General features: G+C 57.4%; 2 protein-coding genes across 18 annotated transcripts in view; one reads left to right on the forward strand and one right to left on the reverse strand.

Moving 5' to 3' along the window:
• HNRNPM (heterogeneous nuclear ribonucleoprotein M) overlaps positions 1 to 15,649 on the reverse strand; it is a 51,895-nt gene that overhangs the window by 1,856 nt on the left and 34,390 nt on the right. For 4 of the 17 annotated variants that reach the window (XM_059918540.1, XM_059918539.1, XM_059918536.1 and 1 more), the window contains 3 exons: positions 13,847 to 14,649; positions 13,145 to 13,196; positions 11,280 to 11,549 (listed from right to left, as the gene is read on the reverse strand). In XM_059918540.1, the coding sequence (XP_059774523.1) occupies positions 11,386 to 11,549; positions 13,145 to 13,196; positions 13,847 to 14,649 (1,019 nt within the window). In that variant the 3' untranslated portion in view covers positions 11,280 to 11,385. Of the gene's footprint in view, positions 1 to 971; positions 1,061 to 2,000; positions 2,234 to 3,179; positions 3,341 to 3,383; positions 3,506 to 11,279; positions 11,581 to 11,608; positions 11,638 to 13,144; positions 13,197 to 13,846; positions 14,650 to 15,649 lie in introns of those variants that run through there. The other 13 variants (XM_059918538.1, XM_059918527.1, XM_059918530.1 and 10 more) reach the window with 10 other exon arrangements.
• On the forward strand, positions 844 to 9,891 carry PRAM1 (PML-RARA regulated adaptor molecule 1). Its single transcript, XM_059918541.1, has 10 exons — positions 844 to 2,466; positions 4,859 to 5,909; positions 6,002 to 6,068; positions 6,145 to 6,221; positions 8,728 to 8,785; positions 8,902 to 9,007; positions 9,153 to 9,315; positions 9,404 to 9,437; positions 9,522 to 9,556; positions 9,706 to 9,891. Exons 1-10 carry the CDS (start codon positions 2,464 to 2,466, stop codon positions 9,741 to 9,743), a joined length of 1,632 nt encoding a protein of 543 aa, XP_059774524.1. The 5' UTR covers positions 844 to 2,463; the 3' UTR covers positions 9,744 to 9,891.

Below are 15,649 nucleotides of genomic sequence, written 5' to 3' on the forward strand. Positions count from 1 at the left end.
GGAGGGGGCTTGGGAAATGTTCGCAGGTGGTTGACATCACTCCAACCACCAAGCCTGTGGCCGGCTGCCTGGGCCCTCTCAGGAACCTGGGGAGGAGGTGGGTCAAGGGGCCCACTTTACAGATAGAGAAGGTGAGGCTAGGAGGGTAAGCTGAGCCCTGACTCTAGCCGGGCCCGGTTCCAAGTCACTGATTCTGCACCACCCCAGAAGCGGGGCACAGTTACCACTGATGAGAAAACCCAGGCAGTGAGGCCCAAAGGGCACTCTCCCCTTTTCCTGCACTCACAAGGCTCCTAGACACCCTTGGGAATATGGCTCTAGGCCCACCCCTTCCTGCATCTTCAGGGCTTGGTGTTCCATCTCCAGGGTACCAGGGTCCCCCAGCCCCTGGAGTTTTCCCCATCAAGCCCCTCATTCAGCCACCCCCGAATCTAGGCAGTGCCAGTTCCCAGTCAGTCAGGACCTTCCCAGAGAGACCCAGGTATCTTGGTCCAGGTACCTGCCCCCCCCCCCAACCGTGTCACCCACAAAGATGCAACAGCCCCTCCCATGGGTACAGTGTGTCCATAGTCCCCCGTGGGCCCCTCGCTGCCCTCTGGAGCAAGCTGAAATTGCCCTGAGGCCTAGGGAGTTGGGTCACTCTGAAAACTGCCCCCTACCCTCACCCCCTCCCAACTCCCATCCAACCTTTGTCTGCTCGCCTGGGAAGTCTTACTGCTCCCACTGTCCCTTCTGGGCTCCTGCAGCCCCTGACCTCCCTCTGGCCAACCAAGCTGGGGGCCCCACAGAGGGTCCCTCCACCCCACCCCAACTCCAGGATGCCTGAAAGCTGAGTCTTCTTAGGGCCCCGGCTCCGCCCAGCAGAGGGCGCCCAAGAGTGTCGGTCTGAAGGGAGAATGAATGAGGGGCCCGCGCATCCAAGCAGGCACCCACCTTGCACAGCCGCCCCAGAGCGGGCAGGTTGGCCTGAGACTGCAGGCTCACGTTGAACAGGCTGAGCCGCTCCAGGACCCAGACCTCGTCATCATCCCCAGCCTCCTCCTCGGAGGCGGACCCACATCTGGAAATGTGACCCAGAGTGCATGTCTGTCCGTTCAAGGCCAGGGATGCACAGGCACAGAGGCTCCAGAATCCCCAAGCTGTGCTCTTAAGAGCAGACACAGGCAGAGTCATTGCCGACTGCTGTCTGTGGCCTTCATGGCAGAGGCGAGTGAAGGGCTGCTGGGAATGCAGTGCCCAGCCTCCGTCCCTGTCTCATCTGGATCTTTCTGGAAACTTCAATACATCTTTGCTATTCTTGGTGTGATCCTTGGACCAGCAGTATGGGCGTCACCTGGGATGTTTCAGAATCTGAGGCCCCACCTCAGACCCGAAGCACAACCCACACTTTCTCGGGGTCGCAGGGTGACTTGTGGGCACCAGTGCTCCTCAGCTGCACACTAGGAATCCCCCTGAGGGTGTGTAAGAAATCCCCAGGCTCAGGCCACACCCCAGACCAATTAAGTCAGAATCTCCAGGAGCTTCTGTCTTTCTGTGAACTCCTCAAAGGATCCCGGTGGCGTAGCCGAACTGAGAATCGGGGCTCTGCACTCTCCCACTGGGTGTTTTCTCCCTTTCTCTGTGAGCCCAAGGTCACTGACCTCCTGGGGACCGAGCCCTGCCATCAGGGTCTCCCTTGTCTGGCCAGGCCTCGGGCCTCGCACCCTGCACCCTCACAGCTCTGATCTTGCCTACCACCTTCACCCCCTCTCTGCTGGCCTCCCAGCTGTCCCCATTTTCCTCCCTTTCTTGTCCTCTGGGAGCCTTGGACACTCACCACCCACCCACCACCAAACGTGCCATCCCACCTGGGCCCTCGGCCCGTGTTAGGTCTGCCCCTGTAACAGAGAAGTCCTAAGTCCTGCTCAGAGCTGGAAATCAGACTGCAGGGAAGTGTTGAAATGAGGAAGGCGGACTGAGGCAACAAGAGCCAGCAGGAGGGCCTCACCAGTCAGGCTCGCTCGACTCCTGGGGTCTCACGGCCCAGAATTGGCCGTGCCCCTTCCCCGCTGAGAACTACCACTCCCCTCCTGCAGAGGCCCTGGGAGGGGTTGGCCTTGGCCTGCCTCTGTCGGCAGGAGGTCCTCAGGGCCTGGCATGAGTCCTTCCTGGAGTCCGGAGGTCAGCACACAGCAGGGCATGGGGTGGGAGTGAGGGGGCCAGCAGAGTCGAGAAACGAGTGGCTGTTCGGAGTCTGCTGAGAAATGATGCACAAAGTGCAGTGCAGGACAGGAATTCAAGAAGCTCCCAGCAGGACCTGAAGACAGGCTGGGGCTGTCCCCCGCCCCTTCCTCTTCTGCCCTCCCCGCCTGGCCAGTAGACCCCACCCCGCGGGGCCCGTGGAGCAGAAGCTAGTCACTTCCTGAAGGCAGCGGCCCTGGCTCAGGTCCCACTCGCCCTGTGGCCCGTCACCCGCCTGCAGCCATGGTGAGTGAGCCCCCCAGCCCTGGGAGAGCCCCCCCACTGGCCGGAGGCAAGGGGTGCCACGGGTGGAAATTGGAAGGCATATTCCAAGAGCGGGGCGGCAGAGGGGCAGGCAGGTTTTCGGGGTTGTGACGGACAAACGCCCAGAGGTAGGAGGCAGGCAGGACCCACCTCCGGGACAGCTCAGGCTCTCGAGGGGCCTGTAGCAGAGGCTGAGGCTGCGACTAGAAGGGGGACGGGTGCCACTGCCCAGACGACCCCCCCCTCCCTCCCCCCATGAATAGCAACCTGATAACAGGCAGCCAGGGTGAGGGGCAGGGCCTTCCTGGGGGCAACAAAGTGGGTCACGCACATGCTGCCTGCCCCCACCCCAGCAGCGCCCCAAGGCCTGACCTGCTGACCCCGACTTCTCTGGACCCCTGGGTCACCTGGGAGCCCTGCCCCAAGCCACCGGGTAGGGGGGGCTTCCACAGAGGCGTCTCAGGCCCCGGCACCTTTCCTTGTTCTCCGGATCAGGGCAGAGTGAGGCACGGGCAGGGGCAAAGTCCCCGAGGTCGTACCCTTCCCCTCCCCGGTCTCCTCGACCCCAGGTGAAGCCAGGCCTGGGAGCTGTGGCAGGGCCACCTCTGGGGTGACTTGTCGGTCAGAGCAGGCCTGGCCTACTGGTGCCTCTCCTGTGTCCGTGACCAAGGATGTGGGGCTGGTCAAGACCGTACCTGGGACGGACTTCCTGTGCCAGGGCTGGTGCACGTGCCCATGCTCGGGGGCCTGCCTGCCGGTCCTGGTGGGCATCCCTGACCATCAGCCGGGTGTCTGGGACTGTGGGGCCCTGCCCTCAGGTTTGCCTCCAGGTCTCTCAGTGTCTCTCCACGTGCGTCTGTGTGAGAACGTGATGGTCAGACCGCATATGCCTGTCTCTGTGTCCTGTACATTCTTTATTTCAACAAATGATGACTGAGCATCTTAGCGCAGGCCAGGCACTGGGAAGACAGCAATGCACGAGACAAGCTGCTGCCCTCGGGGCGCTGACGGTCCACAGGGGCTGGGGAAAGGAGGAGGAGAGAGACCAAAACAAAACAAAAAATCCCACAAATAGTCAAGACACATTTAAAAAACAAGTATTGGAACTTCCCCAGCGGTCCAGTGGTTAAGACTCTGCACTTCCAATGCAGGGGGCGTGGGTTCAATCCCTGGTCAGGAGAACTAAGATCCCACATGCCATGCGAGGCATGGCCACCGCCCCGCCCCTCCAAAAAAAACAAGTATTAAGTAAAATAAATAGAATGATACAAGGTAGCAGGTACTAACTAAGAGAAACATCAGGCAGGTTGGGGAGGATAGAGAATACTGGGAAGGGGGAATCCAATCTTCTCTTTTTAATTAGGGTGGTCTGGGAGGAAGGCCTCTCTAATAAGGAATATGGGAGCAGAAACCTGGAAGAGGAGGAGGGGAAGGAGAACCATGCGGTGGGGAGAGTGTCCCAGGCAGAGGGCAGGAGATGGGAGGAGGGGAGGCCAAGGAGGTGACTGGGTAGGAGAGGTCGACTCTACCGTTCAGGGCCTTTGTGAGATTTTTTTTTTTTTTTAATTTATTCGGCTGCACTGGGTCTTCGTTGCGGCACGCGGGATCTAGTTCCCTGACCAGGGATCGAACCCGGGCCCCCCTGCGTTGGGGGTGCAGAGTCTTGGCCACTGGACCGCCAGGGAAGTCCCTCGTGAGATCTTTAGCTTCTACTGTGGGGAAAGGAAGGAACACGGCCAGATTTTGAGCAGAGGTGCACAAACCGACTCAAGGTTAACAGGTCTCCTCCAGCTGCTGTGAGGGGACTGACCAGGGATGGGGGCGCGGGGTCGGGGTGGGGGCGGGGGGAGCAGGAGACCAAGGAGGAGCCTATTAAATGATCCAGGCAACAGGGGATGCTGCCTTCCCCAGGCGGGTTCCTCTGGGCCAGGACAGTGGTACAGGCGGTGAGAAGTGGTTGGATTCCGGATGTATTTTGAAATGAGAAAAGAAGGGCGGGGGACGGAGGAGGAGCTCGAGGACGCTCCCCTGACTGAGGGGGCGGGGCGGGCTGTGGGAGCAGCAGGCCCCAGGGGCCCCAGGAGCTCGGGTCCAGAGGGGGGTGAGGCTGGGTGCACATCCTGGTCCTGAGTGGTGAGGTCAGAGGGTGTGGTAGTTTAGGAGAGCCTGGGACTCGCCGGGAGGCTGGAGACACAAAAACGTGGGAGTCTATGGCCAACAGAGATGGCGGCCAAGGGCAGAAGGTGGGGGAGGAGCTAACTGAGCAGAAGCCAGGGGTAGGGGGTGCGTGTCCGTGACCATGTCCGCCTGTCCCACGTCCGTCTCTCCACCACCCGCATGTGTCTGAGTCCCTGCCTGACTCCGTGTCCCTTAGGGCAGTCATCAGGACTTTCGGAGCCTTCAAGCAAAGTTCCAGGCCTCTCAGCCCGAGACCGGCAAACTCCCCAAAGTATCCCCGAAGCCCGAGTTCAACAAACTCCTCAAAAAGTTTCCACAGCCTGAGCTCGGCGAGCACCCCAAGAAGCATCCCCTGCCCGAGTTCACTAATCTGCCCAAGAAGCCCTGCAAACTTGAGTTCAGTGAACTCTCCAAGAAGGTCCCACAGCTCAAGGCCACTCCATTCCCCAGCAAGCCCCTGCAGCCTGAGCTCAGCCACGGCCCCAGGCCCCCCGTAGGGCCCAAGTTCGGTGCATTCCCCAGGAAGTCCCAGCAGCCTGAGTCCAATGAGGCCACCCTGAAGCCCCCCCAGCCTGAGTTCAGTACCGTTCCCGAGAAGCCCCCGCAGCCTCAGGTCAGTGGTCTCCCTGAGAAGTCCCTGCCGCAGCCCGAGTCCACTGAGGTCCCCCCAACGCCCTCTTCAAAGCCTGAGTCCAGTGAGCCCCAGCCCCACTCCTCACAGCCCAACTTCAGTACAGTCCCCGGAAAGATGCCACAGCCTCCGCTGAGTGACCTCCCCGAGAAGCCCCCGCGGCCCGAGTGTGGTGACCTCCCCAGGACGTCCTCGGGGCCCGAGTGCGGCCTGCTCCCCAAGGAGTTTCTGCAGCCCGAGTGGCGGGGGCTGCCCTGCAACTTCTCGCAGCCCAAGCCCAGATCTCTGCCCAGGAAGCGTTCGCAGGCTGAGTTCCTCGGTGACCTCCCTAGAAAGCCTCCACTCCCTGGCTCCCGTTCAGAGAGCTCACTGCCCACTGCCGTTGCAGGCTCCAGCCCTAGGTTTCCACTCAGCCCAAGGTTTGGAGCCAGGCAGCAGAGATCAGGAGCCCTCGCTCGCGGTGGAGGCTCGAGGCTGGGCCTCAAACCTGGCCACCCACCCCGGCGGAGGCCTCTGCCCCCGGTCAACAGCCTGGGCGCCCCTCCAGCCAAGCCCCCACTTCCCCCAGGCCCCAGGGACGTCCAGAGATTTCGGAGGACCTTGGCAGCAGGCACAGGTGGGTGAGGGCGGCCCAGGCAGAAAGGAGGGGGTGGAGGCTCCCCGCCTCCCCGCCTCCCCTGCCTCCCTCCCGTTCTCATCTCTCCACAGCTCTGACGAGGAGCTCTTCTGCCAGCCTCCTCCACTTCCGGGCTCGACAGCCTGAAGACATCCCACAGTGAGTGTGGGGAGTCACGGGGTGCAGGCGTGGGTCACGGGACCGAAAGAGGCCCTCATCTCAGGTATCCCCGCAGGGACCCAGATGAGGCCTACGAGCTGTACGATGACGTGGAGCCCACAAACAACTCCAGACCCAGCCCCAAGGGCAGAGGTTTGTTGGTGACGGGGCCGGGCCCTCAGCCAGACCACTCTGCCAAGGCACCTGGGGAACATTTGTCACAAGGGTGTGTTCTGCCATGTTGCTAGCGTGAGGCCAAGTGGCAATCCATATCCCTGATGGATTGAAAGCAGCGCCAGGGGACGAAGCAGAGAGGAGGAGGGGCCTTTCAGAAAGGTCACGCCAGCTCCTGGTGGGCGGAACAATGTGAGTAAGGGCGGCCCAGAGGCCGGCAGCCTGACCAGGGTGTAGCCAGGGCAGGGGTGTGGGCCAGGGTGGTGACAGAAGACGTGGAGAGCAGTGGAAGAATCGGGTACAAAGCAGGAAGAGGACTTAGTGGTGCATCACCAGGGACAAGAGCAAGCGAGCTCATGACAGGGATGAGGCCCAAAAGTTGAGTCTGCACCTGAGTAAGGGACCCATGGTGTTGGAGGTGCCTGAGGGATGTCCAGGCAGGACTTGGGCCTGAACTCAGAGGCAGGGGCTGGAGACAGGGTGTGGCCGACCCTCCAGGTCTGCAGTCCCAGGCAACTCTCTCTCTCTGTGCTCTGGGTTTCCAAGGACCCTTCTTCTCTCCCTTCCACACCTCTGCTCCTGGAGAGCAGGATGAAGGCCAAGCAGGCCCAGCCCGGGGATGATGCATTCACCAACCTCATGTGAAAACACCAACGGCTCCCATGCCAGCACTTCACCGAATGTGCACAGCCCACCACCCCCGAGGCAGTGTCCTGCCCATTTTACAGGAGTGGAAGCTTGAGGACAGGAGAAGTGACTTGCCCCAGGTTGCACAGCCGATACACAGGAGCCCAGACCCTAGGCTCCCAGGCTGCTTCCCTGCTCTGTGTTTGGAAGGGTCTCCTGCAGGGGAACGTTTCATCAGAGGTGCCTTTGGGATCCCCAGCTACCGCTCCCTCCTCACCAGCCCACCCTCCAAAGTCTGCTGCCTCTACAGCTGTTACTCCTTCCCCAGCCCCTTCTGCTTCTCCTGGGCTTTCCCCAGGGGCTGCTTGCAACACCCGTTAGCACAGAGCTTCCTGACAGGGCCCCTCCTGCTTCCGCTCCAGTTAGGCTCTGTGGCTTGGGTCTGGGGGGCCGCTCTTGGGGATGTGGACGTGGGGAGGGAGCACCTCTGGCCACTCCACTTCCAGCAGCTCCGCAGGCATGGCCCACCCCTTCCCCTTCCCCAACCCCAAGTAGACCAGGCACATCCCTCCCTCTGCTCACCATCCCAGCCACTGGACAACCGCCAGTCATTCTTCAAGGTTCCGACCCCATACCACATGCTTCCCCAGATCTCCCCCTTCTCGAGACACTAAGTGGGGCTCACTGATTGTCCCAAAAGCAGCTTTGCCCTTCTCAAGTCTGTCCCCAGCTGGAAGGACTCTGGGCTCCTCCCTCCCACTCTCTGCCTCGCTCAGAGCAGTGGCGGCTCCACTAGAGGCTCCCTGCACAGCTGGGGGCTCCTCTGGAGGGGCCGGGCCCAGCTCTTTCTCAGGAGCTGAGGGTAGCGTGCTCCGGATCACACTGCCAGGAAGCTGGGGACACAGGGCACCAGGGTCTGCCCCACACTGCCGTGCCCAAGGCTGTGCCCTCTGGCTGTGGCAGGTCTGTAGGGGCCCTGGGGTGAAGTCAAGACTGCTCCCAGCCAGGTGACCATCTCCGGCCTGGGCAGCCTCTGGGTGGCACCGTTACCCGAGCACCACCCAGCTGAGGCTGGAGGCAAACTCAGTGTCTGAAGGGGTGGAAGGGCACCATGCAGATGCCCCTCGGGCAGCTTGATGGAAGGGTCTGCTAGCCTAGAAATGTCCAGAGCAGCACTTCAAGTCATTCAGAGAGGACTGCAAAAAGCTGGGGGCTTCAGGTTCTGGATCCTTCACTCGTGTTCACAAGGCTCTCACTGTAAGCCACACCCTCGGCCAGCAGGGCTCATACCTGGAAAGCTGGTCATTTGCGGGGTAGTCAGTCCTCACCTGGGAGACCCCTCACAGTCCGGTCTCATCATCAGCCAGGCCAGGCAAGAGCCCCAGCCCAACAGCCCCTTCTCAGAGGCGGACTTCTTTTGCTTCTAGGAAATATTTTTCTTCGCCTTATTTTTTGACCCAAATCTCATCACTCCCAGAACCCCACCTGCTCTACGAGGCAGGTGTGAAATGGCCTCAAAAGCCTACAGTGAAATCCTGCCTCTACCATTTAACAGCTGGGTGACCTGGGGCAGGCTGTGTTACCTCTCTGAACCCTTACGTCCTCCTCGGCAAGCAACTTGGGATGACAGTCGAGACAGCTGAAATGAGTGGTAACAGTTTCTGCCATGCCTGGCCTGTGACAGGAGTTAAGAAAATGAAAGGCAATCCACTAGAACTCACAACTCATGAGAAAGGCCTGGGCAGCGGGGTGGGGAGGGGACCAAGGTCCTGAGAACTGACAAGGGAAAGAGCAGGCCGCCAGATTCAGAGGCCGAACCAACGGTCCCTGCCCTAACTCAGCATTCTGACTGTCCCAGATGAAGTGCTGTCTAGCCAGCAACCCCCCAGGAGGCTACCTCAAGACCAAGAGCCCAGGTACCAGAGGGCAAAGGGAGTGGGGCAGGGTGGGGCTGAGCTCTGGGAGGACGGTAAAAGGGGGTCCCTGAGAAGCACGTCTTGCTCACGAGCACCCAACTCCCCGGGGGGTTCAGGAAGAAGGGCCCCCAGCCACAGCAGTTGCCACCCACGGACCTGAAGTCTCTGAAGCAGATCCGGAAGGCAGAGAAAGCTGAGCGGGAGTTCCGGAAGAAGTTCAAGGTGTGAACCCCAAGCAAAGCAAGAGTCCTGGGAGGGCTGGGCTCAGCCCCAGTTGACCAAAGCCCCACAAATTCCATCCTCAGAAAGAAGCCAGGGGTCCTCGGGGTGGCAGCATGACCAAAAGCTCTAATGTCTTCCTCCCCAGTTTGAGGGGGAGATTGTGATTCAGACAAGGATGATGATCGACCCCAACGCCAAGACCCGTCGCGGGGGTGGCAAGCACCTGGCGATTCGGCGTGGGGAGATCCTGGAGGTGATCGAGTTCACCAGCAAGGAGGAGATGCTGTGCCGGGACACCAAGGGCAAGTGTGAGTGAGCCCAGCAGGGGCAGCCCTGGGAAGACGACCACCACCAGGGAGGGCGGACAACTCACCCACCCCCACTCTCTCCTTGCAGATGGCTACGTGCCCAGAACAGCTCTACTGCCCCTGTGAGTGCTGGCCCTGATGGGGTCGGGGATTTAGGGGGGAGGGGTGGGGTGACCCTTACTGACCTTAACTGTGCTCTCAACCAGGGAAACAGAGGTGTATGATGACGTCGGTTCCTGGGGTATGTATGTGGATGCTCCAGGTGGGCTGGAAGGGACTCCAGCGTCCGGGGGGGGGGGGGGGGGGGGAAGGTCCCATCCCACTCCGCCAGGGGCTGCTGGCTACCTGCTCATGGGGCAAGGGTCACTGGAAGTCACCCCTCCTCGGCAGATCCCGTGGATAACCAACCATTCCCCGGGGGACGATAAGGCCTACAGGGGTGGGGACCCAGGACAACCCACCAATCCAGCCACCTCTTAACCGACGGAGCCCTGGATCCGTTTGGCCATCACAGAACTGCCCAGGCTCCTGTCTGACCACCTACACAGACCACATAAAGCCCCTCTTTTAAAGCAATTCCTGCTTCTTGTCTTTTCTTTCCCTCCTGATGGGCACCACACAGCGGAGCCATGATCAGACACTTGGGGGAATCTGTGGGGTCAACCCCCTCCTCCAGGGTCTCACCCCTCAAGGATAAAGGCCAGAAAGGAGAAAAGTAGGGCAGGGGAAGGTAGCAAGGGAGCTGGCACCTTGCTAGACTTTGAGGTGGGAGTCCCCGTGATGGTACCCCGGGTCAGCCGCCAGCCAGAGTGAAGACCCTCCACATCCAACGTGACAAGCAGCAGCTGCAGCTCCTCACACACTACAGCCCAAGTGGACTTACGTATGAGATCACATCTTGGGGGGAATGTGACCCAGTTCTGATAAGAGTCCAGGTATCAAGTTCAGCCTACACCTCTGACAGGACAAAATATGCTCAGAAACTCTCACCCTACTTGGTCTGTTTTAGTGAAGAAACGCTGCTATGGACTGAACGTTTGTGTCCTTGCTGCCAAAAACAATTCCTGCGTTGAACACCTAACCCTCAACGTGATGGTACTAGGAGGTGGGGCCTTTGGGGAGGGGATTAGGTCGTGGCGGCACAGCCCTCATGAATGGGATTCGTGCCCCTACAAAAGAGGTCTGAGAGAGTTCCCTGGCAGGCCAGTGGTTAGGACTCTGCACGCACTTTCACTGCTGAGGGCCCGGGTTCAACCCCTGGTGGGGAAACTAAGGTCCCACAAGCCGCGCAGCGCAGCCGAACAAATAAAGCTAAAAAATTATTTTTTAAAAAAATAAATAAAAGAGGTCTGAGAAAGTTCCCTGGCCCCTTCTGCCATGTGAGGTTACAGCTAGAAGGTGTCATCCACGAACTAGGACCGGGCCCTCACCAGGCACTGAATCTCCCAGCGCTTTGATCTTGGACTTCTCAGCCTCCAGAACTGTGAGAAACAAATGTTTGTTACAGCAGCCGGAGCAGACTGAGACAAAAGTCTAACTGGAAACGAGCCTGACGCAGCATCTGTGCCCCACAGAACTGCACCAGGGGAGACAGGGTGGCTCCGACAGCCGAGTGCACCATTAACCGGCCCTGGGGGATTGAGGTCCACTCAGGATTCCGTTTCCACAACAAGATTTTTCTGAAATGGCTGGGGCCAGTGGCCTCCCACCCCAAGGGTCCACAGCTCCAAGGGTAGAAAGGAGACTGAGCAGCTCTAGCTCCCCCAAACTCTGGGCAGTTACCCCACAACACACACGAAAAAGCAAGCAGCTTTCAGGAACTGGTATTTATTATCAAAGTCATATTCGATGTCAACAAGATGCCACAACTACAAAAAAAATTGCGCACATTGCAATCTCAATGCAAACAGTCAAATGGAACCCCAGTCATTAAAAAAGTAATTCAAATTACCCCAAAAAGCAACTGAATTTTTTAAACATCTTTATACATCCAGCCAACAAATTAAAATGGTTAACAAGAAAAAATACAAATTCAGAGGTCTGGTATCGATGTTTAAAAAAGGCAACTGCTTAAGCATTTCTATCGATTCGAACATCAATCTCTCGGCCACTCAGCTTCATCCCATTCATCATCCGGCAGGCTCTCTCAGCCACCTCTGGCGACTCAAACTTAACCACACCGCACCCCTTGGACTTCCCATTCTCCATCTTGATGTCGGCATACAGCACGTGGCCTGGGCACAGGGAGGGAAGAAGAGACCACAACTCATCAGGCAAACCCAGAGCTCAGCCTCAGTCTGGGCTCCACTCAGTCCAGATCACCTGTTGGATTTCGGTTGACAGAGTCAAAAGGGAGAGTGGCCCTCGCGCCTGGCGCACAAATGCTCAGAACACAGCGGCTGGAACCCAGCTACTACGGCCCTCAGCCACGTTGCCATTCTTCTGCCAACGGGACAACAATCTGACCCGTGATAAGCATTCCTGGCGGCTTCAAATGCACACCTTTACTCTCAAGAGTTATAAAAAGACGCTGTGTGAAGCCAGCTTTATAGGCAAATTTTACAGAGGCCTCACTTTTAATACACTGCTCCACCGCATTTACAAGGCCAATGCCAATACCATGGACACTTATGTACTGTCCAAATACAAGCTTTGTAATAATTGGCAAGCAGGTTACACATATTCATTCAAGCTCCGGTTAAGCATCCAGGTATGTGTCAAGCACCATGGAAACAATCTACAAGGGAAGAGCCACAGAAACACAGGGCCAAGAACACACAGTGTAACCGGTGCTAGCACCCACAATTCTAGGGCCATCAACTGTGCTTGAGAGGTCAACATCCTGGAAGGCTTCTCACAGGAAAGTTCTAAAACAGCTTAGGGTGACATTAAGTCATACAGGGGATCGTAGTTTGGGCTTTCTCTTGCCAGCAGAGGGACACCTCCGGGCATCTGTGGCAGAGGGGAAGTGACATGATCCAATTTGACTTTTCAGAATATCTACTACAACTTGGGAACTAAGGAGTGCGGAAAGAGGACAAGAACGGGGCAAGAAGGCAGGCTACGGCTCAACAGCTGACCCGAGAGAAGAACCAGGAGAAGCAGCAATAATGGTGAAATCTGAGTCACTGCAGCAAAAGGAAATGAGAAAACACTGAGGAAGCCTTGATCCAGGGAGCCACCCAGACCTCTGGATTAGGGCTGGGGCTCCCAACTTGACACGGTTAAAAGAAAAGAGGTGGTAGGCGTGAGGGGCAGGGCTTAACCCGGAGACAACTTCTTTTTGGCCACAAAGTGACCCTTCCAGAATGGCTGCCTGGTGTGCCAGGAAACCTCAATCAGAGACCCTTAGCTTCATCGCACACAAGCTACTGTGTGCCCAGAGCCTGTGAAACCCCACCCAAGGGACCTGCTGGGCGAGTGCTCTCTAAGGGGCAAACCAATGGTGCTATTGTGGAAAACAACCTTGTCTCAGATGTATTTAATTTAGCTTTGTCACTTAGAAGCCATGTGACCCTGGGAACATGACTTGGCCTGACTCTGTAAAATGGGGACAACACTACCTCCTTTCAAAAACCGGAAGAGGGAAAAAAAGAGAAAAACAAAGATGAAATGAGAACACAGGTGAAAAAGTATCTGACACATAAAAGGAAACTCAACAACCTGTTTGAATATTTGCACAGGCAGAAAAATGGCAAGTCCCATCCATCCTCCAGAGTCACGGAAGGCGTCTGTGAAGACTAGGACGGAAGCCTAGCTGCATGAGTCCAATGCAGCACTGACAAGCCACAACACAAGGAAGCACCTAGAAAGCTTCTCAAATACTTACCACATTCGTTGAACTTGTCTTTTAGCATCTTCCATGTAAAATCAAATGGGAGCTGAGGGAGAAAAAGGAGACTGGTGAGTGATTCAACCAAATCCTAATGCACAAACATCAATTGTCTCAGAGTGCCTTTATAACTTATTACACAGAGAAACTGGCTGACCTTCACACTGAGATGATCAGCAGAGAACAAAACGAGTCTGTCTGGGTGAGGTTCTAAACTAGCACAGCAAGTTCACTCCCTCCTGTCTGCATCTGTCTGTGGGAGCACCATGCACGGAGCAGAACACACAGCTGCCTGTGGTGAGCAGCCCACAGAACCACTGAATAGTAGCTGAAGGTGGTCAACCTGGTAAAGATAATTCAGATACAGCCTTTCCCCCCCACCCCCGAACTGTCGTGCCATGTCATTTAGCAGCTCATCAAGCTGAGAGTTCAAGAAACTCAAGTTCTTCAGATCACTGTCTTTTCCATCCAGTAGTCAGAGAAGCCTAGGATTTCACAAAACCCACTATTTCTGCTGCATGAGTATCATGAGCTCTCACATTCCCTCCTCATTCTACCAACACCAAACTTTGGGGAAAGTGGCAAAGGGCCCTTGCACGCTACTCAGCTCTCCCTCTGACTTCGACCTGCTACCACTCGGTCCTGCCCCCTCCTCCCTTGTGCATACGACCCCTGAGAAGTTCCTGAACAGCCACTTACATTTCTCACAAATATCTGGCAGGCCTTCCTGGCCACCCCAGGAGCATGGCCTCCAGCTCCACCAAAAGAACCTGCGAAGCTTCCTCCAAAGTTGCCACGCTCCATCTCGATGGCACGGTCAAAGCTGGCACCGCCACCACCACCCATGGCCAGGCCCATGCGCTCAATGCCAGCGCCCAGGGCCGGGCCCATGGCGGGACCCATGCGCTCCAGGCTGTTGGCGCCCATGCGCTCCAGGCCCATGCGCTCGAGACTGTTGGCGCCCATACGCTCCAGGCCCATGCGCTCCAGGTTGTTGGCGCCCATGCGCTCCAGGCCGGTGGCCATGCGATCCATCACAGGGCCCATGCGCTCCAGGCCTGCCCCCATGCCTGCGGGCACCATGCGCTCCATGCCCAGGCCCATGCGCTCGATGGCAGGGCCCATTCGCTCCACGCCAGAGCCCATGCGCTCGATGGTCTGGCCCACACGGTCAATGGGTGCGGCCATACGCTCCAGGCCAAAGCCCATGCCGGCACCCATGCGCTCCACGCCAGAGCCGATGCGCTCCATGGTCTGGCCCATGCGCTCGATGCTGGAGGCCATGTGGTCGAGGCCCAGCGGGCCCATGCGCTCGATGCCGGAGCCCATGCGCTCGACTGAGCCCATGCGGTCCATGACCAGGCCCATGCGCTCAATCTCGGAGCCCACACGATCCATGCCGTGGCCCAGGCCTGCACCCATGCGCTCCATGCCGGCACCCCCAATGCGGTCAATGCCGGGGCCCATCCTCTCAATTCCAGGGACACTGCCTCCGCCTCCACCTAAAACAGAGACACAAAATGTGTCAGGCGTATGTCAGGTACTTGAGGATCTGTGTGAACACCATGCCAGGAGGGTTCCCTGGGTGCAGAGGCCTAGGCACTTCACAAGCTCAACCACGGTTCAGAAATTTTAAGTCCCACAATAAGTTATCATTAGATACCCTGCAAATGTTGACAACTGTTAAAGCTGGGTAGTGAGTACATCATTCTTCCTACTTCTGTGCCACAGTTAATTTCCATAATAAAATTTAAAAAGGGAAAAAACCCACCCCGAGAACTTTGATCAACAATGTTCTCCACGTTACTTTGAGAGTGCTAATACTTGTGACAAGCTTTGTGAGCAACAGGCATCAACTCCTTGAGAACTCTGCAGTTTCCCACCACCAGACACTGATAAAGGCTCTGGGGGGCCGGGCGCAAGGGACAGAAACCCCACACTCAGATGGTCACCCGACATAATGGATTACATGGATTATAACGGGGACAATTAAAATTGCTCACAACCTCTATCCTCTCCCAACTTGTCCCTCTACAATGCCCTGCTGGTAACCAGTCTGGCTGCATTTCCTTAGCACCTCCATGGCATAGGTAAGTTATTACACAGCCATGTAATCAGGAAGAGATAAAGAAAACAAACACCAACACCAATACAGATCCTCACGAAAAAATGAACACAGCCAGCCACTTCTAGGGAACCTTACTCTGTCACGGAAACCGCCAACCGACTTTGCCGTGTGTAACTTTGCTAGCTTTGGAGGAAAAAAAGCTGATGACACTGCAGAGTAGATTCTGTAAGAGGCCTGGGATCAGTCCCTCACTGTCATGGTTCAGCTGGACACACACTGGCAGGTCAGCAGTGCACAGCCGACCCTGTGATGCTTGCAATTCTGGAGAAGGAGGGTCTGGCTCCACCACCAAGGCCACTGGCCACCAAGTTTTTCCACATGCAGAGCCCAAGGGTCCCCCTCACTCAAGCTTCACCATCACCACATGCCTCTGA

This window comes from Balaenoptera ricei, chromosome 3, assembly GCF_028023285.1.
Source record: "Balaenoptera ricei isolate mBalRic1 chromosome 3, mBalRic1.hap2, whole genome shotgun sequence".
In the NCBI taxonomy this organism is placed as follows: Eukaryota; Metazoa; Chordata; class Mammalia; order Artiodactyla; family Balaenopteridae; genus Balaenoptera; species Balaenoptera ricei.